Source organism: Penicillium canariense (genome assembly GCF_028826845.1).
Source record: "Penicillium canariense strain IBT 26290 chromosome Unknown utg000003l_segment0_segment0, whole genome shotgun sequence".
NCBI classification, from domain to species: Eukaryota; Fungi; Ascomycota; class Eurotiomycetes; order Eurotiales; family Aspergillaceae; genus Penicillium; species Penicillium canariense.
The window spans coordinates 1291835-1317015 of record NW_026622730.1 but is presented as its reverse complement, the minus strand read 5'-3'; the positions used below and the strand labels follow the sequence as shown (position 1 = coordinate 1317015).

Below are 25181 nucleotides of genomic sequence, written 5' to 3'. Positions count from 1 at the left end.
AAAAGAAGTCGGCCACAACCTCTGCTCCCTGGATTTGCTGTCGGCTACATTGACCGTGATATACCGAGGGGTGAAGGGCGAGAGAACATAAGACAAGAAGGGACATGGCGAACAAAAAGGGGGAGGAAAAACAGAGATCGTTTCTAGTAGATGAAATTGACTTGTTTGGAAATCTTTTATTTCGGCGTCTAATTCTTCTATGTGACGGCTAATTCTCCACAAATCATCTTCCCTGTAGTTTGCTGCGAGTAGACGAAGACCCATCCCGTCCTTATATCAGAACCAGACTAGGGTCTCTCGCATTGTTGGCTCAAGAAGGATCTTGCAAGAACAGACGACACAGATATCCTTACATCTCTCCGCACTGCACAATCGTTACATCCTGGTTCGGCTTATCTCGAGTGGTCCGAGTATGCTCGATCATGCGAACTACATCCATGCCATCAATGACTTGACCGAATACAACGTGTTTGTTGTTCAAAAAAGGTGTCGCGGTGGTCGTAATGAAGAACTGACAACCATTGGTGTTTGGGCCCGAATTCTGGTTGAGCAGTTTAGTAGGACACTCCGAATAGCAGACGAAGAGAACGAAGGAGAAGAAAGACAGAGTCCTGGATTGAGGAGCCTGTTCGACGAGGGGGAATAGGACCTACCGCCATACTCAGAAGCCCTGGACGATCGTGTGGCAGCGCAAAACTCTCGTCTGCAAACTTGGGCGTGCCGTAAATGGTGCAGCTCCCGCTGCCGTCACCATTGACGAAATCGCCGCCTTGAATCATGAAATCTTTGATCTGAACCAAGTAAAGTCAGGGTTCCCGGCCCTTGCCAATACAATTGGGGGCTCCGACACATACCACCCGGTGGAATTTGCTACCCTTGTAGCCCTGGGGCTGCCCTTTGGAGTTTTTGCTCTCGCCAGTGCAGAATTGCCGAAAGTTCTCTGCCGTCTTTGGAGTAGCATGGGCGAAGAGCTCCATTTTGACCCGTCCAAGAGCCTCACCTGGCGGTCTTTGTTCAGCGTGTGTTTGAGAGAAGTCTCCTCGTCCATGGAGGAGATTCCATGGTTGCAAAAGAGAAGTAGGAAAAGAAAAAGAAAAAGGTGAATATTTAGCTCACCGGCGAGGGCAATGTCAAAGAAGACTACCGGATTGGTAGGTTCAATGGGTCGAGTGGCAGATTCAGCCATGATGAAGGTCAAATATGCTGGAGGCGGAGGTGGTGATGGTGGCTAAATTGGACTGGCAGCAAGCCGTAAGGTGATTGATGCCTTGAAGAAGGGTTCTATTGTCTGTGCACCGCTGTATGGCTTGCGTGAGGCTTCTCGAATTTCTCCTCTCTCTCTCTCTCTCTGTGTGTGTGTGTGTGGGGGCTCTTCCTTCTCTTTCAATTGCGTTATATTTGCTTTTTCTTATTGCTGAGTCCCCTCTGGAGAATATTTGAAGAACCAAAGACAAACAAAGACAAACAAATACCGAGGGTCAAGTCACCAAAGTAAGCCGAAGGAAGAGAAATGGCCATACTGTCAATGCGATGGGCCACGAGCGGCTGTTGATGCAGCTCCCGTGACCTGACAGCCTCAGGTGTCTTCAGGTGTCCGCCTGCCCCCCGAAATCCGCATGCATCCCTCTCATGCCTCCCCTCTTACCCTCCTGCTTTCCCTCCCACATAGCCTGCTTGGTTACTCATCATCCTTTTTGGGTCCCCCAGAATAGATGGTATGACCTGGTGCTAGGAGCTGGACTTTTTCTGTCCCTCGAATTCAAGACTCGACATCGCCGACCGAAAGCCTGCTGTGGGTCTCCCTGCTCCGTCGATCCATGACCGACCGGGCTATCTTTGACTGAACCAAAGTGGTCAACCGCCAACTGCATGCATTTCATTGCACTCTGAATTCTGAGCGGCGGCTCATCATTCTCACCCCGGCTGCTTTTGACGCCTCCGCGAGTAGCCATCCCCCCTGTTTGGCTTATATCCCTCCTGTGTCCCCCGTCCAAAAGGAATGACTGACGGCCGGGTCAACTCGGGCGATACTGGAATCCGACTGCAAAAGGGAACCTGATATTTTGTATCCTTGCGAACCTCTTGAACAAATTTTGCGCTCTTGGCGACATGGCTCCGTCTACGACCACGGCGGCCAGCAGTGCCGCAACTACGACTAGTAGTGGTGATGGCTCCTCCGGCTCAAATGCGACTAGTTCCCCTCTTCTTTTTTTTGTCGCATTGGGATTTGGCGTCGTCTTCACTAATCTCTGGTATGTTCTCTCCTTATCCCACGCGTTAGCCTGTATGCTCAAGTCTCATTCGGCGACACAGGATCATTGTTGGGGTCAAGTATTGCTTCCGCTACAATCAACGGAATCGCCAGTTGCGCAACGAGGAGACTGGCGAGCCAATAGACTTAGTTGCCATGCCTCGTGCGCATCGGAGACGACGAGAAAAGAAGTTGATGAGCATGGATGAAGTCAACGAGCGATTCCCACTAGTGAAATATAAAGTGTGGAGGTCGTCTCGTGCTAATCAAGGCCTCCCAACCGAAGGAGGCATCACGGCCCCCAACAGCAGACCACAGAGTCTGAAGGATGATGGCGGTGTTTTCTCTGCGCCAACCGGCGGTTCTACAGCTGCGATTGCGCCCGCATTGGAGGACGGCCCGATGGTATCGACCAATCCGCCTGAACCATCCCGTGATGCGCAAGTCGAACCTGCGTTACGGTCTACGAAAGAACAGACTTCCATGGGCACGAGTGCCCCGTCTACAAATCAAGAATCTGGTACAAAAACGACTGAAGAGAAGTGGCAACATTCTTTGATGAATGAGAACCTCGATTTGGAAGAAGATGAAGAGGATGGCGATCAGATTCGTAAAGCCGTTCCTGCAGAATTACTTCCGAATCCCGGCGACTCTTGTGCAATTTGCTTGGATATCATCGAAGACGATGATGACATCCGTGGACTGACCTGTGGACATGCTTTCCACGCCTCGTGTGTCGACCCTTGGTTGACAAGTCGAAGGGCTTGCTGTCCTTTGTGCAAAGCCGACTACTATGTTCCCAAGCCCCGCTCGCAGGCAGTCGAGGGGCCGTCGGCCTCGGATCGGCAAGGGCGTCATACGACATCGATCCGCCCCGATGGTCTCACCAGGCCCCCCCGTGCTGCGCACGCAAATCCTTTCCGAGTGCAAATGGTCTTCTCTGGACGCTTGTTCCAATCAACACCCCCAGAGCCACAAACGCGACCTCTTCGAATGGGAGGGCGCTCAAGACAGCCTCATGGCGAATCGCAAGAGCCGAATGAATCGTTGCCCCGGGAGGGCTTATCACGATTGCTGCCAGCGCGTCTACGAGGCCTTTCATCTCGGACTTCCACCACGGGAGCAGCTTATGAACCATCGTCCGAAACCGATGGATCGCCCATTAATACGGTCGCCGGCCAACGCCGCACGCCTGGCCAACTCGAAGCGGGCACTTGAGCCCTCCTGCCGCACACCCCTTGGCTACGATCCTTGATATCCCCGGAAAACCTTTTGCATGCTGCATCAACATCTGGAATGTTCGTTCAGCGCGGCTCTTTCCTTGTTAATGGCTCTATTCTGTAATTTATTGTTTCTGTGGTTTGGATCTCGGCGTCTTGGGAGTCACGATCTTCCCAAGGCGCCGGGCCCCGGCTTAATATCTTTTCTCTCTTCTTTGGTCCCATATGAACACGACACGCTCCCTTTTCTCTTTTCCACCCCCCCCCCCCCGGCTCCCCCCTCCCTAGTTATGAGCAAAGGATGAGCAAAGGATGGGCATGATTCCGAGTAATTACATCTAGCGGTCGGTCCATCTCCGCGGTCCGAATTTGTATGGGTACGGATGGCTACCTCGTTCTTGTTTGACTATCTAAGCTGAATGAACACCCATTGCCATCAACACCCAACCGCCCCCATCTATGACGCTAGAAATCTAACCGATTTTGAATGACCGGAGACTTAAGCTAGGAGGACACCTTTGGTGTCCATGGACCGCTCGAGCATAGATGAAACGCATAATACCGAGATCTTTTCTGGCTGAGGAAGTAGATGGATGTGTGCAAAATATCAAGCAAATGTACCCCAAAATTTAACATGACTGAAGACCCTCCCGAGAACCTCGGGTCTTACATCTGTGCTTTCGAACCCCCGACCCCTGCACCGATCACACTCGGGAGTTCTTCTTGCCCCATGCTGAAAAGCATCCCAACGGCGCTGCCCGCCAAGACGATGGCCAAAACGCTCACGCCAGCGATCAGGAAGAAGGGCGAGCTGATGTCCTCCTTCTGGCACGCCGGACCACCCCAGTAGATTTTCTGTGTAGAGCCGTCGCTTTTGGTGCGCACAGTAGTTTGGCAACGGCACGCATAGCAGTTATCCGTAGTACCTTCAACACCAGATCCGGATTTGAGATAGCAATGGCCATGCCCAGAACAGTTGTTGGTTGCATCGGAACAAGACGAGTTGGAGGCATGGCAAACAGGTGCAAGCACCGAGGACATAGCTAGGCCCTGTGCAGACTTTCGCAGCGTGCCCTGGGCATCAGATGAAGACGCGGGTGATCGAGACCAAGTGGACGTGTCTCGCTGGGCGATTCGCGAAATGTCTCGCGAGGCATCGGAATTAGGCAGCAAAAAAGCGGTGATATCCCGGCTTTCCGACGAAGCCAGTTTGTCCAAATCGTGGAAGAGAGACTTGATGGACTGGACTACGAGCGCGCCATCATCGGATCTGGTCTGAACATGGAATGAGAGGGGTGTTGCTGCTGCTAGGATGTTCATGGATGACATACCTTGAGCGATAGCCGTGCGACGGTTGATGTTTGGTCCTTGCTTGACCAGATTTCCACCGAGTCGACCAGGTTAAGAAAGTCACGGCTGAATAGCGTCTGTCCGTGGGAGAAAACTGGGTCTTGGGAGATGCATTCTTTCGCAGACTATAGCATCGTCACAAATTAGCGTAATGCTTCCAAGACACCAGTGGCAGTCCTTGATACCTGAACATAGTCCGTCTCCGACGTCACAGCACCTTGATCGTATGCGCAGCGTTTCTTCACGTCACCATGGCCGAGAAAAGACCCCAGTGAATCATCAACCAGATCTGACGACGCATGAGGAACGAAAATGCTTTGCACTTGCCCTTTTCGCATATTTGTACCTGTCCAAAGGAAAGGAAAGAAGGCCATTAGCTGACAACCCATCCTGCGCATCCTTCAACGCAACGTACCAACAGCCTCATCGACTCCTTCAATAATTATGATACTCCTGCTTGGTATTTCATGGTCGCTGGATCCTCCGAAAAGAGAGTGTTGGGTGCCAGAAAACTCGTTGATGCGATCCACGATGTCTGTTTCAACCTTCCCAAGGACCGACCCCAAAGAGGGCTTGATGCGAAGCTCGAGAATAAGCCGAGCAGCATCTTCTGATACGGTCTGGTGTACCGAGATGGTGTCTCGGTCTTCCTGGTTGCCCGAAGGGAACGTGAATATCGAGGCCTCCAAGGCATGTGTCCCCAATGCACCCGTCGCCGCTAGGGCCAGGAGCTTGGAGACCCAGCGCATTTCGGTCAATGGGTTCGGGGGAGTTTCAGGTCAGACAATCACAGCTGATTCTGTGCCGGCCACGCGAGGGCCTTTCCTTGGAGTAGCTCGGGATGTTGCCTTGGTGAGTGGTTTGGGAAAGTGACGAAGCTCAACTGTCTCCCCGTTGGGACACCTCGACCGCCCGTCGGTGCTTAGCTAAGCACTGGTGTGGCAGAGCCCGCGGTGGAACCCAATCTACTTACACTTACAACTGACCCATGAGGGGTGATATAGTTATAGGGTTAGTCTGGACGTTGAATAGGTGGCTTTATTGGACAGAGCTACAACACTCTTAGACCGTCTATTGTCTGCTATGCTTTTGAGCGGCCGACGTTGTGATTGTGATTGTGATCAAGTATAAGAGTATAAGTATACATGGTATGGTGAGCTTGTGAATCGCTTGTTCAAAAACGGTTCAACCATCCACAGGTTATTTCAATGACAGTGAAGGATCTAGGCGTCTGGCCCAGCCGAACAAGCCTGATCTCACTGACCCCCAAGTGCCTTCTGCCTCCTAGGATTAATATCCTTCAATTTCATCTCGACCGTTCGCCACGCTGACTTCACGGGGTCATATTCGCCGCACACTTCAAACCGGCAGAACCCGTTCGGGCCCTTTAGGCCCACAGGACCAGATACAAAGAAAGTCCCTCGACGCGGGGTCCGTGGACTGCGCACCCGGTACTCGTTCAATCGCAACTTGAACGCTACAGAGGCCAGATGTAGATCCGAGCCCGGTCCGAGATCAGGCAAGGGAAGACGCTGCAACGACGATATGATAGAAGACGGATGGAGTTCAGGATCGTCGTCGGGTAAAATGTTCTCCGGGGGCCCGTCGGATAGTGGGGGTGGTAATTTGGGTTGTTGGCGGGGGCTGATGGGGTTGAGCTTCTCATTCCCCGACAAAATATAACTGCCGCTCAACAGTTCCAGGGCATCGACCGGCTGGGTATTAGGGTCTCGAAGTCGGGCCCATTGTCTTTTGATCAGGATCACATACGCGTCCTTGATCGCAAGGGCCACATGGACCGGCTTCATAAACGTTTGCAGTCGATCCCCGACATCGGGATCCAATGGTCTAGTCACCCAGGACACACCATCATCTGCGATTTCAAGACTATTTGCGGCCACGTCAGTAGGTGAGCCGTACGGGGTTGAGAGAGACGCATACCCAGAACGTAAATATCCCGGAGGGGCGCGAGGTGGAAACTGATGGACAAGCCAGAAGCCGGTCAAAGAAAGGGGGCTTCCCAATATCTGTGACATGCGATCTGACGCACTCTCCAGGACGATGGTAGCCAGTTCATCTATACTTGTCAATAGGAATCCACCCACCCGGACAACGAGATAGCCCTATCGCAACTGACCTCGCAGATTCTGCAGTTTTTTTCGATCCTTCGCTATTTTGACAAACTCCTGCCATTCTGGATCTGAAGCAGTATACAGATCTCCCTCTTGCAACCGAGACCACGTTAGCGGAATGAACACGGGCTCGTCTTCTTCCAGTGCCCCTTCCGTCAACTGTTTGTCCCCACCAGATGCACGGTGCAAGCCGGTGTCTTCCAGGCGTGCCTTGGGGGCTGGATCATCGTCCTGGGTATCGTCGTCGTCAAATCGAACCAACACGAAAGAGCTCCATAGGTGGAATGCGGTGCCGTATAAGAGAAACTTGCCCAGGAAAGACCTTCCAAAATCAAACAAGAGCCACGAGTTAGTATTTCCATTGTGGATCATTGAAACAGCCACACTACAACACTCACCTTAGCCAGGGCCGTCTGAATCTCACATGCCGTATTGCTGGAGGTGTGGAGGTTTGGCGAGGGCCAATATGAAAGAGAGCAAAACGGGGTTGGCTTCGAATTAGCTGCCTGAGCCAGAGCATTGAGAAAATCCCCGAAGAATATTCCCAGCCTTAATTGCACGCGCGGAGTTGCAGAAGCGAATGGGTTCATGTTGAATCTGATTTGGGCCGCTGCCCGGCCCTATGGACCGATCACATGACACCCAATCACCAAGCTTACATCATCGGGGCAGTTGCCCCGAATGACCCCGCTCGCGGAGGATATCCACTGCATTTGGGAGTACTGGGCCAGCATCTACCTTTCACACTAAAGGGCTGTTGAAATATGAATGAATGTCTTGATAGCTAGCGGATCCTGGGGCTAATTCAGATCTGGATTATGAAAGGCAATGGGTTGGAAATAATACACCCGTGCCAGACCAGTAAGCCTCCTTGAGCGATCTATAGAGATTCGGTCGAGGAGAACAAAAAAAAAGGTAAACAAAATACAAGCCCTACAACGAGTACTTGGTTCATTCGGAGCCCATTCAGTTGGCCTGTCTCCGTACCCACGATTGAAGTATGGAATGAGTAATGGAGTGCGGCGGGAATAGAAGAGCCGGAGGTGGCGGGGTAGTAACGGACCAGTGACGCAAGTGCTCTTCTTCCTCTTCTTCCTCTTCTTCCTCTTCTTCTTCTTCTTCTTCTTCTTCTTCTCCACCTCCTGCTTCCCGTTCGTCTCCTTACTACTGTAACACCCTCCCGACACTTCTTCCGCAACCCGGCGTCATGTCGGTTCCTCCCAAATATGCAGGCCTCAAGCTCTCCGCGGGGACTCCACAGGAGACGCAGCATACCCTTGAACTGTGTACGCGCGCATCGTCGGTCTGTACTGGAAGTCCGAGAGCTAACCGTTTCCAGACCTTGACTACGTGTGCCCCGTAGGTAAGATGCCTTGATACAACGATGGCTGCGACTGAGTACATTTCCAGTTCTCTGCTAAGATGTTCAATACCTTCTATACGACGTGTCCCCTGATTGCGGAGCAGTACAGCTCTCGGCTCCAAGTAATTTTCCGGCAGCATATCCAGCCATGGCACCCGTCATCTACCCTCACCCACGAAGCTGGTGCAGCGGTCCTTCGACTGGCCCCAGAGAAATTCTGGGACTTCAGTGCAGCCTTGTTCCAGCGTCAGGCGGATTTCTTCGATGTGAGCGTGGTAAACGAAACACGTAACAAAACATATGAGCGCCTGGCAAAGATCGCAGGGTCTGTTGGGGTGGATGAACAGAAGGTCCTGGCTCTGCTTCTGATCCCGGAAACAAGCGACAGTTCCGGCCAGTTGAATGTAGGAAACCAGGTGACCAATGACATCAAGTGGATGATCAAGGTAGGGCTACCCGATTTCGCCCACAGCTTAGGGTCCCTCTTAACATCATGCAGGCAGATCGAGTTATTGGGGTTCACGTCTCGCCAACCGTCTTCTTCAACGTGAGAATGCCCGCCCACAGGAAGCAAGTCCAACACACTGACATCTCTCCCAGGGGGTGGAAGAGCGTGGGATCAGCAGTAGCTTCACAGCCGCCCAATGGGGAGAGTGGCTGGCGAAGAATGTGGTCTGATGGTCAGGGACATCGAGGGGAGGGGCGCATCTATGACACGCTAGGTTCCATTTGTGCGCGTATATAGAGTCTGAACCGAGGTAGTCCTGGGGTAGGTGAAGGGAAGGGAAAAACAAATCATATCTCATTCCAGAACTTCCATTACGAAGCTGCTGTGGACCCTAGTGAACATGCTGCGAACGCATGTCCGTGTGGTAAAGAAAAAGGAAAAAAAAACCTCCCCCCACCACGGTTATGTCTTGCTGAGGAACGGGGAAGGAAGGGAGAAATCGGGAAATTCCAAACGCAGCACCACCAATTCATCACGAGTCTATTGCGCCAGTGGGGGCTGGTAGTTCAGAGGTCGTCTGCGCACGGGTTAGCGGAGCAAACTGGGAGAACTAAAAGGGTGATACCGACTTGAAAAGGAGGATATGAGGCTCAGGCTCGTGTACCTCGTAGTGTTCCCAACCCAAACTCTGGCGTTTGCATGTTAGCCAGCCCCGGATCGAAGTGGAAGGTCCCAAACGCACCTGTGTAATACCCAACGCACGCCATTCCTCCTCCCACAACAGCTTCAATGTCCCCTTGGAGCTGTCGAAGTAGTCTGTGGGGATTTTTTTAAGCATGTTCTTCGGCAGCTGCACGTGGCGGTATTCGAACTTGTCGTCCGAGTATCTACTTCGAATTAGTGAAACATCCACGGCCAGCCGCGGGGTACCAGTCGCTCACATACCGTGCGGAGTAGTGGATTGAGTCAATGAATTCATCCAGGCGCTCACGCTCCGACTCCAATAGGAGACGGGGCTTCTTGTTCCTCCTGTTGGGGTCGATATCCATTGGGAGAGGTAAAGGGGAGGCTGCGGACAAAAAAAGCGGGATCCGGAATCTGTTTCGCACGTGGCTGGTCAGTTTGGCGTGTTGTGGAGCAGGTTTGAGGAAAGATCATCTTGCAACTAACTGAGGGATCACTAGTAGAAGCGAATGAAAGGGGAGGGGAATTGGCGCAAGACCCCAAGTGCGGTTGGAGGAGGGGGGAGAAGAAAAGAGACAGGGTGGTTCAGGGCCGTGTTTTGCCAGAGATCGGGTTGGTTTGCGGGACGCGGAAAACAGAGGGGAGGTTGGATGCCTGAGGGGACAGGTGTGAATCAGGTGTGCATCAGATGTGGATAACTTAACTTATAACTTTCGAGTTAACCATAGCAATTATAGGCACCTATTCGGGGCCAGGCACCCGGGATCTGGATGGGTGAGTATCGGTCGATATTTTTCCAGTGTACCTGACTTGACTGATAGTCTACCCCCAAAGTGCCTACACTGGGTACTATAACGTCCTTTTTGCGACTACAGTATCGTGCGTAGGTACTCGACATACATGGACATACTGTACATCAGTACCACGAAGTTACTGTATTGTACGTAGATAAGGTACCGTAATCCGTGAAAAGTTATAATACTGTACCATTCCTCCCTCTTCCGCCGAACCCCTCCACTACAGTATTGGTGTAGGGTCCGTACGGTATCCCGTAAAATACCTCATAAGACCTGTCACCATACCACTTACCTAAGGCGGCGGGTCTCCACTCGGATGGTCGCAGCGCGTCTGTCTGCACACGTCGAGGTATGAACTCTTGTAATTCTTTACCCTCATTTTAGCCGTGGGCCTTTCTCCTCCTGGCCATTGTGACTCGATTTGAAATCACTGCCCGTAATCCGAGATGAGCACCAAACGGCGTGGGACGGCTGCTTCGCCAGATGTGAGGGTCCGCGGCCAAAAGCGCCGGAAGGTGTCTGTAAGTCGCCGTACTCTTCTCGCAATCCCCCCCGACCTCCACGAGGGGCCAGTTCGTCCGAGTGGGACTCGATACACTCGTGCCGACTGAAGCATATTCCTTACTTGTCGCACAACTCCCTGATCCCAAATCCCGCGGCCAACGGAGCTCCGCGACAAGCTCCAATCGTGACGCTCAGTGGTGATTGTGAATCGCGCCGCTAATGCCCATGCGCATCTCATTAGGAAGACAGCCCCGTGGACCCCGAAGACTCCAACCAAACGCCGTCCCAAGAAGACTCCGACCCCGCAGATGAGGCCCAAGCAGAGGGAAGCTCCATCGCTCAAGAAGAAGACGAGGAGACGGAGGCAGACTTCGAGGGCGATGATCTCCAGACCGCGCAAGACAAGATCATGACAGAATTGACACGGTTAAAGGACTCTGAGTGAGCTTTGGCACCCTTCCCTCCCTTTCCCCCTTTCCCCTTTCCGTCTGCAGCTACTCCGGGAGGAGACTAACGGTGTATCCAGTGGCGAAGAAGTCGCGTATCCATTCATTGGGAAGCCCGATCGCAACCTTTACCGGGACTACTATGAGGTCATTCAGCACCCTGTATCGCTGCGGACAATCCAAAAGCAGGTCCGCGGCACTGACAGCCGCAAAAAGCCCTCCAAATCAACCGCGTTTTCCACATGGCAATCCTTCGAAGAAGAAGTCGCGTATATTTGGCAAAATGCGAGGGAGTACAACGAGGATGGCAGCGAGATCTCGATGCTCGCAGGGGTCCTGGAGGCAAGCTCTTTCTCTTCCTACTAAACGACTGTCTTGGCATAAAGGCGCTAACTCCATAGCAGGATTATTTCAAGCGACGTGTGGCGGAAGCAAAGAAGCATGTTCCGGATCCCACTCAGGTAGATGGCCACCCCGAAATGCCTCGCATCAAGTTGAAAATGGGCGCAAGGAATCCGGAACCCAGGGCGCAAAGGTTAACACTGAAGATGGCTGGGCAGACCTCCGAGCCCCCGTCCAAGGATGACGGGCCACCATCCGGTGTCACCGTCGATAACGAATCTTTGAAACGACAGCAAGAGCTGGTCCGAACAGGATCGGCGAGCCAGGAGATTGATGCACACCGGACTTCTCCTCGAACTAGATCTCTGCGGGGACACGTTGTAAGCCCCGGCCGGTCCAGTGTGGCCACCACCCCGTCCGCCTTGGAGCAGCCCCAGAATGGGCCTGCGGGTGGAAGAGATGGGCCCCCTGTGATAAAACACGAAGCCTCTGGGGCGGCATCGCAACCTCCCGAGACACGAACTTTGAACGGTCTGCACGGGGTCCCACTGGAGGCCACTGATGGTAAGCTGCACCACGAGATGAGCGACCCTGACCGCCGGGTTGTGGCTGACCCTTCGCTACACCACATAGCATCTATTCAGCAATCTATCTCCGCATCACCGTTGGATTCGCTCTGGAGGCGTCCAGGTCAGGGTAAGAAAGCTTCGCTAAACTGCCCTACATGTGATTGACAGGGGAAAGAGAGACCGAGAGTCCGCTAACGGCAGCGTAGATGCCAGCTCAGCCCTGATCCGCAACGTGCAAATCCTCACCCACCCTTCCCTTTCTTTACAACATGATTTGCGCCTCGACATTCCCCCTTCACCCACGCTTTCACAGCAGTCCATCACGATCAACCTTCCCGCATCACATCATTTGCTGACGGTCAGGCCGACGTTGGTCGCCGGCACTGCAAAGAGGCAGGTCAAGATTGTCGCTCTCGTGGGCTTGCAACGGCTTCACTCAACGGGCGATACATCTGCGCTGGCGTATGATATCCCACTTCATCCGGGGACCACCAAGGTCGACCTGGAAGCCATTGCTGGGCCAGCAAGAGGTGTTCCGAAGTCTGGACCCCCGGGGTCCGAGATCGACTACGAGCGAGTGACCATTTTCTTTAACCTGCTGCGGTGATCAAGTCCAATCAGAAGCTGTCGACAAGGGAGGCAGCGCGATCATGCCATCCCAAGGGCGAAGGGTTAAGATTATTAGGAAGATCAAACCCATCTCGATTTCACTGCTTTTTTTTTTTTTTTTTTCTTTTTTTTCTGTTTGTTTTTTTCCTTGCTTCCTCTCTTCCTCTCTTCCTCTCTCTCTGTGTGTGTCGATTTGATTGTATGTATTCGTAGCCGGAAACCATGTAGCGATTTTGCCACCTTCGAGGATCTAGTGAACTCACTGGCCGGATCGTAGCAGGTTGCGAGTGTCGTGGAGGTCAGTTCTCCCTAAAGAAGCACGACCACTCTTTCGTATTGCGTACAGTTCGGCACTACCGAACTTCACTAAACTCAACTTACTCGATCCCCGGGAACCTCCAGTAGCACGTGACTCACCGCTCCCGCAAAATTTTCTGCCCTCCCATGTGTGGCATTGCGTTTATAAAAAAATTTCGTCCCGGCAAAACCCCTCCTTTCAACCCTTTCCCACTCTCCAATTTTACCACCAACTTTCACAATGGCGGACCTTCCGGTTTACGACGGGGCGATCGGTATCGATCTTGGTAAGGTTGACGCCAATTGATTTTCGAAGACATGTTGCTGACATTATTCTCCTTGTCTAGGTACCACCTACTCTTGCGTTGCCAACTATGAGGGCACCAACGTTGAGATCAGTGCGTTTTACTCAAAGAGTCGATATTCATGCTACAGGCTAACCAAACACGCAGTTGCCAACGACCAGGGTAGCTACACTACCCCCTCCTTTGTCTCCTTCACCGACAAGGAGCGCCTGATCGGTGAGGCCGCCAAGAACCAGGCCGCCATGAACCCGAAGAACACCGTCTTCGACATTAAGTGAGTTTCGACACCCCTTGAGCACCCCATGCTCTCCATTATTGCCCATCGCACCATTTTAAACGCTCTCGCGACACCACCACTCCATTTTACGGGACTGGCTCTGACTGGCATACTCAAAAGGCGTCTCATCGGTCGCCGCTTCGACGACCCCATCGTCAAGAAGGATGTTGAGTCGTGGCCCTTCAAGGTCGTCGCGCAGGGCACTGCCCCCGCTGTCGAGGTTGATTACCTCGGTGAGGTCAAGACCTTCACTCCCCAGGAGATCTCCTCCATGGTCCTCATGAAGGTGAGTCGGAATCCATTCATATCAAAACGTGAGAAAATGGGGAAAAAATCCGAGGTTCTAATACCTAGAAATAGATGAAGGAGGTTGCCGAAACCAAGCTCGGCAAGAAGGTGGAGAAGGCCGTTATCACCGTGCCCGCCTACTTCAACGACAACCAGCGTCAGGCTACCAAGGACGCCGGTGCTATTGCCGGCCTGAACGTCCTCCGTATCATCAACGAGCCTACTGCCGCCGCCATCGCCTACGGTCTGGGCGCTGGCAAGTCCGACAAGGAGCGCAATGTCCTGATCTACGATCTGGGTGGTGGTACTTTCGATGTGTCTCTGCTTAACATCCAGGGTGGTGTCTTCACCGTCAAGGCTACCGCTGGTGATACTCACCTTGGTGGTCAGGACTTTGACACCAACCTGCTGGACCACTTCAAGAAGGAGTTCCAGCGCAAGACTGGCAAGGATCTCTCTGGTGATGCCCGTGCCCTTCGTCGCCTGCGCACTGCTTGCGAGCGTGCTAAGCGTACTCTGTCCAACGCCACCCAGACTACCGTCGAGATTGACTCCCTCTTCGATGGTGAGGACTTCAACTCCTCCATCACCCGTGCCCGTTTCGAGGACCTGAACGCCAAGTCCTTCTCTGGCACTCTTGAGCCCGTCCAGCAGGTCCTCAAGGACTCCGGCATGGAGAAGTCTAAGGTTGACGAGATCGTCCTTGTCGGTGGTTCTACCCGTATCCCCCGCATTCAGAAGCTGCTGAGCGACTTCTTCGACGGCAAGAAGCTCGAGAAGGTAAGATCTACTTCCAGATCTTGTGACAAGTATCAGTGGCTAATCCTTTCGTTATAGAGCATCAACCCTGACGAGGCTGTTGCCTACGGTGCTGCCGTCCAGGCCGGTATCCTCTCCGGCAAGGCCACCTCTGCCGAGACCCAGGATCTGCTCCTGCTCGATGTCGTTCCCCTCTCCCTTGGTGTTGCCATGGAGGGTAACATCTTCGCCCCGGTTGTCAACCGTGGCCAGACTGTCCCTACCATCAAGAAGCGTACCTTCACCACTGTCGTCGACAACCAGTCCACCGTCCAGTTCCCCGTCTACCAGGGTGAGCGTACCAACTGTGCTGACAACACCTCCCTGGGCGAGTTCACTCTGGCTCCCCTTCCCCCCATGCGCGCCGGTGAGGCCGCTCTGGAGTGTGTCTTCGAGGTCGACGTCAACGGTATCCTGAAGGTCACTGCCACTGAGAAGACCTCCGGCCGCAGTGCCAACATCACCATTTCCAACGCCGTCGGCAAGCTTTCCAGCACCGAGATCGATCAGATGGTTGAGGGTAAGTTCCCAAAATCCACACCCAGTATACACAGTTCTGGTCACAATGCTAACTTTCGCTGCTTCAGACGCTGCCAAGTTCAAGTCTAGCGACGAGGAGTTCACCAAGAAGTTCGAGTCCCGCCAGCAGCTGGAGTCCTACATCTCCCGTGTCGAGGAGATCGTCTCCGACCCCTCCATGTCGCTGAAGCTCAAGCGTGGTAACAAGGAGAAGATCGAGTCCGCTCTCAGCGACGCCATGGCCCAGCTCGAGATTGAGGACTCCACCCCCGAGGACCTGAAGAAGAAGGAGCTGGCGCTCAAGCGCCTCATCACCAAGGCCATGGCCACCCGCTAAAGAGAGAGATGAACATAAGGATGACCAACGCTTACCCCATTCCCGGACGGTATCCGGCGAATGTCTGCGCCATATAGATCTTGAGGGCAGCGTTCGGTCTTATGTGTTTTGTTTTGTGATTGAAACCGGGCAAACTTGGGCGCAGTTTATTTTTCCTTATGTTAAAAAGTATGCCTTTTTATGTAGACGAAGATCGACGTTGCAAATTTAATGTGTGACGACCTCTGTCCTCCGTGACGTTTCCGCTACCACTCCGTAGACAATTGGGTGTGTGGGTAGATAGATACTCTGCCAAAGTATCCACATTTGGCCCTTACGGGATATATTATCAACCAAGAGGCAGCTCGTTGATCGTGGGGAGCAAGGTGACCAGAGGGAGGGCGGACAGGGCGAGGCAGGCAGGCAGGCGTCATCGGACCGCTCCAACTAACTACCTGTACGGTCTCATCTCCGCCGCTTCCCCGGCCTAGAACTTCCTCAAACAGACCTTTTATCTCCTCCACCCTCCACCCTCCACCCTCCACCCCTCAGCTCTCTTGCTCCGCACTATGCACCGTCTCGTGCCTCGATTGCCATTGCGTGCCCTTCTCCAATGCCATCCCCTGTCTCGGAGTCCGCGATTGTCTGTCCCATGTGGCCTCAGCGTGACTTTTCCACAAAGTCGCAACTTCGCCAACTCGCCCGCGCTATACAAGAAGAAAGACAAGGCAGCGAAGAAGAGCCAGACCTCCGACGCGGAGTCCAACGCTGCTACACCTTTGGAGGATCCCTTTGATCTGTCCCCTCTCCACTCAGGCATATCGACCGCCGTCTCGCGATTGAAAGATGACCTGTCAAAGCTTCGTGCAGGCGGGCGATTCAATACCACGACTCTTGAGGGCCTGAAGGTTCAGCTGAGCAAGGATAGCCATGATTCTGTCCGATTGGGAGACTTGGCCCAAGTGGTACCCAAGGGAGGGAGAATGGTAACCATCCTGGCGGCCGAAGAAGAGGTAAGTCTCCCGTGTGATTCGGTTTTGTCCTCTGCTATTACCATGATTCTAACAAGGTATCTACCATTTTCCAGCACATCAAGCCCGTTACTTCGGCAATTGTCTCCTCAAATTTGTCCTTGACTCCCCAGCCCGATCCTCATAACGCTCTTCAACTGAATATCCCTATTCCCCCGCCAACCAAGGAGTCCCGGGACAAGAACGTCCAAGCGGCCAAGCAGGCGTTTGAAAAGGCTGCGAGTACCGTCCGGGACTCCCGAGGCGCCATGCACAAGCGTCTTCAAGACATGCAGAAAAAGAAGCTCGCCCTTCCCGACGACGTGCGCAAGGCTCATGATCAAATGGAGAAAGCTACGGAGAAGGGCCAAAAAGACGTCAAGGAGCTCTTTGACACAGCCAAAAAGACCTTGGAACAGGCATAAAAAAAAGGGCAGCCACCACATTTTGTAATATAGTCACATTGTAAATTTAGATACAGAGGAACAGGGAGGCAGAGGGCGCCCCCCAACCCCCCCAAAAAACAAGCGCCCAGTGAGAGAAACCAAATTCAAAACATTCGATCCATATAATACACAAAGCACGACCTAATGCGAAGCCAACCGAGCTAGCACTAGGTGCGCTTGACGCGACTGGAGGCAAGTAGGGACTCAACCTTGGCTAGGAACTGGGGCCGTTTACCAGCCGTTTGGTAAGTCGCATTGTTCCGGAGATTCCTCAGCACGTCACCCATGACAGCCGGCTGGTCCTTGTCGGCCTCCAAAGCGGGATATTTTCCTTGCGCGATGGTCTCCAGCAACGTCTTCGTGTCATCCGCACTGACGGCCTTGAACTTGACGTCACGAGGCTCGACGGGCTCTCCCTTGCGCTGAGACATCTTGTCCGCTTGTGCTTGGGCTAAACGCTTGACTTCCTCTAGCGCCTCCGCCTTTTCAGCCTCGCTCTCGAACAAGACACTTTGTCCCTTCCAGAGACGGCGGCCCAGCTCATGAGGGGGGATGTACCCGTTTGCAAAGCGGCCGCTCAGACTCGACAGCTTCTCGAGAATGGCGGCAGAGCGGGCATTTGCGTCCGTTGGCAGTGAGGGCCAAGTTTTCTGGAGTGTAGAGAAATCGATATCCCGCGGCTCATAGCGAACGGGCACCGGGCGCGCCTTGACCACCTGCTCAAGCTCAATTTGTTTTATGGCAGCAGCCTGTGCAGCCTCGTCGTCATCCACTTCATTTTCTGAACGTCGGGTTCGATTTTGCCGCCGACCTTTCTGGCTGGCTTTGGCGGCCCCGGGTTTGGGCTTGCGACCCTGCGGCTGGTTGCTAGTTCGGTTTCGCAGCCTGGGGTTTCGGATGATCTTAGGGGGTTCGCCACTGGCACGAGGGGCCGCAAGTGACCGAGCATCAATTACCTTGGCTGGGCGTCCCTTATTTTGAGCTCCGGGTCCCGGTGGTCTGTTGGAAGGTCGAGGCTTGCGAGGGGGGGCCGCCGGTCTCTGTTTGGGTCCGGTCTGAGCTGTCCAGCGAGTACAATTAGCGATGCTTGGGAAAAAGCAGCCTAGTTCCGGCTTGAAAGCCGCAGGCGTGAGGACGTCTGCGGTATGTCTGCGTGGTAAGGGCGTGGGTAGCATACCTGAAGGCGGACTCTGACCCTCCGAAGCGGCCGCATAAGAGACAGAAAAGTGACGGATGGGTGTGGACAGGCCCAAGCATGCACGGTCTCCGTGCCGGAGAAGCTGGCTTAGCTGTGACCGGATCATGTCTGTCGCGGGGAGGTGATGGACTCGAGATAGATCTTCCACCTCGACGGGAACAACTTTTACAGGGCCGGTATGCGTTCACGTGACCACTCGCGAACGAGCCCCAACTGACCGCAATTGCGCGAGGACAGGACCATCCACAGCCTCCCAACGCCGCCCACGATGCTCCGCCGAAAGCCCACGGCGATCGCGATCACTTCTGAAGACCTTGCCATGTTTGAGGAGATGAGACTCCGCAAACTGGAGGAGACTCGTCAGCCCGAACAGGCGAAGGGGAGCGCCAATGTCAACTTCGATCCAAGCGATGAACTCAAACCCCTCCCTGGAGACAAGGCCAGGATTGTCCGATCCCGCGAAGAGAGGATAGGCCTCGGTCATCGTGGCTGATCTAGTATGTCTGCTACATACTATACCAACCGCGGGCTTCCTGGCCTGGAATCCCAAATCGAGCTCAATTCAGGACTATCATAAACATTACATCCTCGTCCTGCCACCCAGCTCTTGTGTCTTCGCGGTGCCGTCTTCCCGATCAATTCCTAAGAAAGGCAATAACGGACGCTGGGCAGACCCGAGGCCAATTATATACTGCGCAGCACCCTGTGAAAACAACACAACTCTGGCATCCTGCCCTTCCAATTGGCAAGGACTTGAATTTTGAAACACAAACACAACTTGCTGGCCATGACCATCGTCGCCAATCTCCGTTTTTGGTGATATATCTCGTGCATGACGTGGCGATCTATTGGACACATACTATGAACCTTAGTCATTTCTACCCTCTGTTCATTTACAAAAGACCTTGTCATACTCTTTCAGCTACAAGAGCACACTTGAGCATGTCGGTGGAAAGTGGAAAACTGGCGGCCATTGGATAGCCGCTTCACTTCAGGAAACAGTTCAAAATAGAGCCTCGTGAAATGTGATTTCTTCTACAAGCCCTTTCCCGGATATTTTTGGTGTGATGTACAGTAGGATTTTTGAATCCAATCGTCAATTCAGTCAAGTCAATCAACGGCGTCCTCGGCCTTCAAAGAGATCGCCGAGGGATCTTTCCCAATTCAATCGTAGTCCAAAGACAACGCGCGTTGTCCAAGGCCCGTGGTGGCAGACATAAACAAAGAGCCAAGAAAATGCAAACATACATCAAAGAATCGGGGGGAATCAAAGAAGAGAGGGAACAACGGTTTGGGGAGATGAGTGGGCGCCGTCCGAGGAGCGGTAGGTAGAACGGCACCAAAGAATGAGAGGAGGGAAGGAAGTAGAACGTTTTCAGGGCCAATCAGCTGTCTTATCCTCGTTGCCGTTTGGTCATATTGTCGGAACCGAGATCGACGGAATAATTCCAGCGTCGCTTCAAACCCTGTGGATCATACACGCTCGCAACACTCTGTTGCCAGTCTCGGGCACTAAATACGACAGGGGCGGTCTGGAACTGTGGTGGCGAGACAGATTGGGTCTGTGGGACAGCCACCTTGGAAGGCGACTCGTACTGCATCGGGTACTGGTGATTCACCATATTCGATATGGGTTGGGCTGGATTGCTCATGGGCATTGGAGGGGAATTTGTGCTGACGGTGGAGGGATTGACAGAAAAGGCCATGTCCCATTGGCTAAGATGCGGCGGTTAGCAATGAATGATCGAGCAAAGACATGTGTGGAGTCTCCTCTTATAAATCACGTACTGGATAATACGGGTCGGATCCCAGCTGCTTTCATCAACTAATGGAGTGTCGAGCGGGTGGGTGGTAGGCGGTTGATGGGGAACCATTCCAAGGGATTGTAACTGGGAAGACGTGTCCGACTTCGTGTCTGATTCAGCACCAACGGAAATCGGAGGAGTGATTGGATGCGCGTTAAAACCCACTCTGGATTGGACATTGCTTGACATTTGGCTCAGGTGCGGATGATAATGCGCATCCATGGGGGGACTGGGCTGATACGGTTCCGAGGGACTGCCGTAGGGGAAACTCGGTTTCAGCTCAAAGGGGCGATGGGTGTCCGCGGAAAAGGCCAGCCGCAGAGAGTCGATTTGTGCCTGAATCTCCGGCATAGGCCAGGCTGCGGAGCACCTTTCCAAGATGCGCATGTGGCGTGTGAAATATTCCCGGGCATCGGAGTTGAATTCTGTATCCGGGGAAGTAATGGCAACCTGTAGCTGTCAGACAGTACTTTCTACAAACGTGATATTGCTGTTTTGGAGGGGGGGGCCGGGCATACGAGATGGAGCATAGTGCAGGTGAGAATGCAATAAATGGCGAAATTGATCCCCCGCTGCATGTAAAGCAGACCAGACAGTCCAAATCTCTCGAGAATGGCTTCCTGCAACCGACAGATATTCTTCGCCGAGGTATAGCACAGAGAGAAGTGGACTCTCCACTCTCCATCCGCCGCAAAGGATTGAGAGGCCACAAGTTGAGGACGGTGCAGCAAGATGATAGCCAAATGACAGTGGCAATGCATGTTTCCGACGAAATGAGATGGAATCCATGGCGGGGCACCATCGGCTGGATAATTCACCTGTAAGTCTGTAGGTAGGTTACGAAGCCAATCTGCGAACAAGGGGTTCTTCTGTGCGAATCGAGGGTCCGCTCCCCAGTCTTTCTGCTTTTTGATTTTGTGATAGATGTCCGTGATGATACGGATGTGGTGCGCGTTACGGACAAAGTAGGCATATTGTCTTGAGCGTTCCGTCTCGTAGTGGTCCAGACCCCTGATATCCAGGGTTGGGCGCATATCCACGGTCTCGGGGTCAACACCATAGTCGGAACGGCCTAGAGGGGGAAAAAAAGCGTCAGCGACTCGGACGGGATAAGGGTCTGTAGACCATTCTGGAAGAAGAGAAATTCACCCTGGGGTGCTCCAATCATCACCTCAACCACTAAAAGCACTTGCCATACCCGAGTGCTCACCAAGCATTCAATTGGGCTCAAATCACAGGCTCTTCCTTCGGCGTGGCCATTATAATGTTCATTGATATCTAGATCCTTGGCCATGGAGACAATAGTTTTGACGGTCTGCCAGGACCGATAGTAGTAACCTTTCTTGGGCAACGACTCCCTCGCCTTCAGTAGGAGAAGCAAGGCTTGGATAGTGCTCAACCGCGGGACATCCATGAAGCTGGACTCGTGTCCTGGCAGAAAAAGGTCAGCAAGTTAAGACCGCAGTAGGTTTACAAGTTAGTACAAACGTACTGTTCGCCATGGAAAGCCATTGAGCTCCCTCCGAAGGCTCTTCGGATAATCGCCCCGCGCATGCGAAGAGGGCCTCGAGGAGTAGTGGAGATATCGAGCGGCGGTCATTTTGCCATTGGTAGTATAGGTGGGCGCGGGGGATCACGGGAACGTAAGGGTGAATTTCATCGAAATAGACTTTAAAGTAATTCATGACGTCTTCCTCGTCGGGCATGAGTTCGGGAGGGATGCGAATGGTGGCGCCTGCTCCCGTACTGAGAGGGGGTAGCCTTTCTTCCAGTTCATCCTGGACCGGGGCATCCGGTTCAACACGATCTGTTCTTTGCCTCCGGATATATGGTGCTAGAATTGAAAAGGCAGCATTAGCCATTGCACTCCGCGCGAGCCGAGGCAAAAGAGAACCAAAACCATACCAATGCCTGTTTCGTCGATTTTCAGCTCCCCAAGGACATCGCTCAGATTTTCCGCCGTTGATGGATCGTTGTCCACGTACACTCCCCGATCGGGCGTGGCCAAAGGTGGCGGTTGGCCCCCGGAAACACTGAGGGTTGTTGTTGATATGACTGGTGTGGCATGACCATGGAGGGGGATCGCATGTCGTTATACATTCCTGGCTGGGTCGGCGGCGCGTGAACAAATTGGGAATACATGCCTCCCATCCCGTCGTAGGATGGCATACTTCCCATCGTGGCTTGGTTGGGGTCCCTATAAGCGGGAGGCACCGGGAAGGCATGATGCGAGGATTCGGATGCAGTGGAGGAACCGGTCTCTTGCGTGGGATCCATTCCTTCCGGGAGAAAGTCCCCGTCCTGGCCGATGGTTGGGGGAACACAGACTAGCTTGAGCCGAGTGCATGCCGAGCAAGGCCACGTATTTGTGGTGGCCGCATCACATTTGATCTTTCTTTTCCGGCAGCCATTGCACGCCCGCATCACTGGATTGGTCAGCAGGGGGGAATCGCTTCGTTTGGCGGTGGAATGAGTCGCCTACCTTTCAACCTCTTGTGTCGATTATGCTCATCGACAAATACATAATCTATGACAGACCACAGTTAGCAACCATTGCCGGTGTTCCTTTGGTAGGGAGATCGATACTTTTCTGGCCCTCCCGGGGCGGGCCCGACGGAGGTGCAAATGAGTAGCCTTGCATTGTTCGTTGCTCCCACAAAACACGTCGAGGCTCAGGCCCGTAGCGTCTGGTATCGCGTCGTCGTCTGCTAACGATCCGAAGAACTTATCCACCAGGACCGGCCTTGGGATGGAATCAATGAAACTGGTTATACACACGCACAATCTGAATGTTACGTGGATGCGCGCTCTCCCGAATCCCGGTCGTGGGTCGCGCCGGGTAGCAATATAGAGCGCGGGTATAGAAGATAGCTCTGGACGCAGCGGTGGGTCGTGGAGTTTAAGCGAGCCGAATCGATAGAGCGTAGTCAGATGAGAGAGAAGTCGCCGGCGCGATGGTCCGGCGCAGGTTGGCCTAGGTATGTCCACGCCGGTTGCAGCGCAGTCGGCCGAAACACACAGGTCGGCGAGAGGGAAATTGACGCGCTTGTCGAAGCCAGAGAATCGAGTCACGAGGATCGTCGCGCGCAAGCGTGCTCTGGAATGGGAGGGGAGCAAATCCTAAGAGCCGAGGTATTAGTCTCTGAGCGGGCGCATTCCAGACGGGAAGCATACGAAGGAATTAGATTGGAGTTGAGCGAGTCCCAGCGAGTCACAACGAGGAGCATGGTGAAGGTGTGCTCAGAGCCTGGGTGGAGACATTCGGGTGATTTGGGAGAGGGTGATCGGTAGGCAAGTATCAGTGGGCCTGGGCGTGGGCGTAGTCGTGGGCGTGGTATGTGCGATGGGAGGGGGAAGGAATGTCGTGGAGGGTACTTTGGGGGGGGAGGGAGGGTGGGGGGGAGAGATGATCAGATTGGAAAAGGGCGGAGAGTAGTGAACAGAGAGCAGCGTCAGAGGAGCTGAGAGGGGTGGCACCGCCAAGCGCAGGGCCGATGGGCAATCCCGAGCTGGACCAGTCTCTCAAGCAAGAGTGCAATAGTGCAATTGTGTGGTCCAATCGCCGTGGCTGTGGGTTCGGGTGGGGGGCCGATCTGGTCTCTCCTGAGTTTCGTAATATACTCCTCGGCCCAGTCTGGTAGCAGTCGCAGCAGTGGCAGCACCCCAAATGCAAATACAGACTCCGCGCCACAGTCGGTAGATAGCGTATTCCCGGATGCATATACTGCCTCCTGTCCACCTCTTGACTCCGACTCCTATCAAGCTAAAAAACTAAAATACGCCTCCCACGAAAATATCCTGACGAACCGAACCGTCTCCCTCCACTTTTTGACGGACTACCGCCGAACTTTGCCTCTTAATCTATTTAACTACGCCAATGACTCTAGGTCTGACAGTAGTGCCTCTCACACACCATGACTGCCACGGACTCCGGAGTCAGGTCGAGACCCCTGGATGTCCCTAGGGAGTAGGGAGGAGGGAGGAGGGAGGAGGGAGGAGGGAGGAAGTCAAATGCCTGACTAGTACTCTGTACTCTGTACTCCGTACAGTCGCTAGCCTGATTCCCATGCTCTGGGGGAGGCCAGGGCTGTCGGGGGTGATCAGCCACGGCCCAGTCCACTACGGGACCTAGTGAGTAGATGATAGATTCTTGCACATGGCTGATAATCTATCATGATCCACTTGCTGGGACCCAGACTTCTCTGCCTTCAATCAGGACTAGTCGACAACGCCGGCCGAGGTTTCTTCCCCCCCAGGATCTCACACCATCCCCTCCCATGTTTCGCCGACCAGCGGATTTGGATGGATCGCCTCTCCCCCCTTAGGGCTTGAGTCGAGTTGGGCTGCAGCCTCCGGAAGAATACCTGCAGGTCCCGGAAAAATAAGCAAAAACCTTCGACCCCCCTTCTCCCACTCTGCACGTCGCCCATCGCATTTTCCCAGTTTCCAGCCGAGCGGTGAGGTCCTTGGGTTCGGAGGGAACAGGAACGTGAACCCTCCCCAACTTCCCTTTCCTCCTCCTCCCAATCCTGATCCCGATCCTGTCTACTGGTGCAGGGCCGGTCCTATGCATGCCCCCCTCCGCACAGCGCGCCGCATGCGACCCGGCATGGCCTGCGTTTCAACAGTCCTCGCAAGGGGAACCCGGTCGTGGATAAGCTAAGGAGTGGGGCGGCTATATTCTGGAAGGCCACACGAACTGGAACCGCCATGGTTACAAGCTAGGTCCCCTCGGTGGAGCCAGCACTATGGCCATGCAGCCAAGCAGCCCTTTTCGTGATCGACTCGGCAAATCGTCCAGGGGGGAACACCCGGCCTGGCCAACCCAGGTCGATCCCCGCTCCCAAGCTTCTCGGATGGTGGGGGAAAGGGGACAAACCAGGATCGACAGGGCGTTCTCGGGCCTCCTGTTGGGGGGAAACCGATCATTGGTCGCGATGGGAATAACCATAAATCACCTCGCCAGCCGTGAATTGGGGAGGACAGAGGACGAAAACTAGTCTATGTCAGGTAGACGGTGGACTCGTGTATCGTGTATGATCTGATCAGAGGCGCGCGACCGAACCAGCCCCCGATTCGCAGGGAAAAGCCGAGGATCCCCCGAAGGCACGTGAACGCGGCGAAAGCCTAGCCATCGCCGAACTGTGACATCCAACCACCCTCCACATCCCACCATCAGCCACCTGCCACCAGCCACCAGCCACCAA

General features: G+C 53.8%; 12 protein-coding genes across 12 annotated transcripts; 6 read left to right on the top strand and 6 right to left on the bottom strand.

Moving 5' to 3' along the window:
* Window positions 1-349: 349 nt before the first annotated feature.
* Window positions 350-1186, bottom strand: cyp3 (putative peptidyl-prolyl cis-trans isomerase; the record flags this gene model as incomplete). The annotated part of the gene is made up of 4 exons (XM_056687453.1): window positions 350-625; window positions 654-791; window positions 855-1000; window positions 1117-1186. 4 exons carry the CDS (start codon window positions 1184-1186, stop codon window positions 350-352), a joined length of 630 nt encoding a protein of 209 aa, XP_056543008.1.
* Window positions 1187-2109: 923 nt separating this feature from the next.
* N7482_005327 (E3 ubiquitin-protein ligase RNF103) lies at window positions 2110-3469 on the top strand (the record flags this gene model as incomplete). Its single annotated transcript, XM_056687452.1, has 2 exons — window positions 2110-2252; window positions 2314-3469. The coding sequence occupies 2 exons, from the start codon at window positions 2110-2112 to the stop codon at window positions 3467-3469; spliced, it is 1299 nt and encodes a 432-aa protein (XP_056543007.1).
* Window positions 3470-4137: 668 nt separating this feature from the next.
* Window positions 4138-5570, bottom strand: N7482_005326 (DUF3844 domain-containing protein; the record flags this gene model as incomplete). Its single annotated transcript, XM_056687451.1, has 4 exons — window positions 4138-4746; window positions 4803-4946; window positions 5007-5167; window positions 5237-5570. 4 exons carry the CDS (start codon window positions 5568-5570, stop codon window positions 4138-4140), a joined length of 1248 nt encoding a protein of 415 aa, XP_056543006.1.
* Window positions 5571-6077: 507 nt separating this feature from the next.
* Window positions 6078-7325, bottom strand: N7482_005325 (uncharacterized protein; the record flags this gene model as incomplete). Its single annotated transcript, XM_056687450.1, has 2 exons — window positions 6078-6898; window positions 6959-7325. 2 exons carry the CDS (start codon window positions 7323-7325, stop codon window positions 6078-6080), a joined length of 1188 nt encoding a protein of 395 aa, XP_056543005.1.
* An 835-nt stretch (window positions 7326-8160) lies between these two features.
* On the top strand, window positions 8161-8994 carry N7482_005324 (DsbA family protein; the record flags this gene model as incomplete). Its single annotated transcript, XM_056687449.1, has 5 exons — window positions 8161-8239; window positions 8293-8312; window positions 8364-8762; window positions 8816-8863; window positions 8917-8994. 5 exons carry the CDS (start codon window positions 8161-8163, stop codon window positions 8992-8994), a joined length of 624 nt encoding a protein of 207 aa, XP_056543004.1.
* Window positions 8995-9296: 302 nt separating this feature from the next.
* On the bottom strand, window positions 9297-9831 carry N7482_005323 (cyclin-dependent protein kinase regulatory subunit CKS1; the record flags this gene model as incomplete). Its single annotated transcript, XM_056687448.1, has 4 exons — window positions 9297-9341; window positions 9390-9452; window positions 9507-9651; window positions 9710-9831. Coding segments are annotated over 4 exons (375 nt in total), but the record flags the coding sequence as incomplete, so codon positions are not given.
* Window positions 9832-10691: 860 nt separating this feature from the next.
* Window positions 10692-12713, top strand: N7482_005322 (uncharacterized protein; the record flags this gene model as incomplete). Its single annotated transcript, XM_056687447.1, has 5 exons — window positions 10692-10766; window positions 10991-11190; window positions 11276-11528; window positions 11600-12233; window positions 12313-12713. The coding sequence occupies 5 exons, from the start codon at window positions 10692-10694 to the stop codon at window positions 12711-12713; spliced, it is 1563 nt and encodes a 520-aa protein (XP_056543002.1).
* Window positions 12714-13249: 536 nt separating this feature from the next.
* On the top strand, window positions 13250-15536 carry hscA (putative Hsp70 chaperone (HscA); the record flags this gene model as incomplete). Its single annotated transcript, XM_056687446.1, has 7 exons — window positions 13250-13299; window positions 13360-13410; window positions 13465-13591; window positions 13715-13880; window positions 13955-14662; window positions 14720-15200; window positions 15268-15536. The coding sequence occupies exons 1-7, from the start codon at window positions 13254-13256 to the stop codon at window positions 15534-15536; spliced, it is 1848 nt and encodes a 615-aa protein (XP_056543001.1). The 5' UTR covers window positions 13250-13253.
* A 548-nt stretch (window positions 15537-16084) lies between these two features.
* N7482_005320 (ribosome-recycling factor) lies at window positions 16085-16950 on the top strand (the record flags this gene model as incomplete). Its single annotated transcript, XM_056687445.1, has 2 exons — window positions 16085-16528; window positions 16603-16950. The coding sequence occupies 2 exons, from the start codon at window positions 16085-16087 to the stop codon at window positions 16948-16950; spliced, it is 792 nt and encodes a 263-aa protein (XP_056543000.1).
* A 188-nt stretch (window positions 16951-17138) lies between these two features.
* N7482_005319 (uncharacterized protein) lies at window positions 17139-18275 on the bottom strand (the record flags this gene model as incomplete). The annotated part of the gene is made up of 1 exon (XM_056687444.1): window positions 17139-18275. The coding sequence occupies one exon, from the start codon at window positions 18273-18275 to the stop codon at window positions 17139-17141; it is 1137 nt and encodes a 378-aa protein (XP_056542999.1).
* Window positions 18276-18437: 162 nt separating this feature from the next.
* On the top strand, window positions 18438-18662 carry N7482_005318 (CDC26 family anaphase-promoting complex subunit; the record flags this gene model as incomplete). The annotated part of the gene is made up of 1 exon (XM_056687443.1): window positions 18438-18662. One exon carries the CDS (start codon window positions 18438-18440, stop codon window positions 18660-18662), a length of 225 nt encoding a protein of 74 aa, XP_056542998.1.
* A 901-nt stretch (window positions 18663-19563) lies between these two features.
* N7482_005317 (Zn(II)2Cys6 transcription factor) lies at window positions 19564-22615 on the bottom strand (the record flags this gene model as incomplete). Its single annotated transcript, XM_056687442.1, has 8 exons — window positions 19564-19885; window positions 19958-20424; window positions 20493-21046; window positions 21124-21405; window positions 21467-21808; window positions 21960-22400; window positions 22457-22501; window positions 22561-22615. The coding sequence occupies 8 exons, from the start codon at window positions 22613-22615 to the stop codon at window positions 19564-19566; spliced, it is 2508 nt and encodes an 835-aa protein (XP_056542997.1).
* Window positions 22616-25181: the final 2566 nt, after the last annotated feature.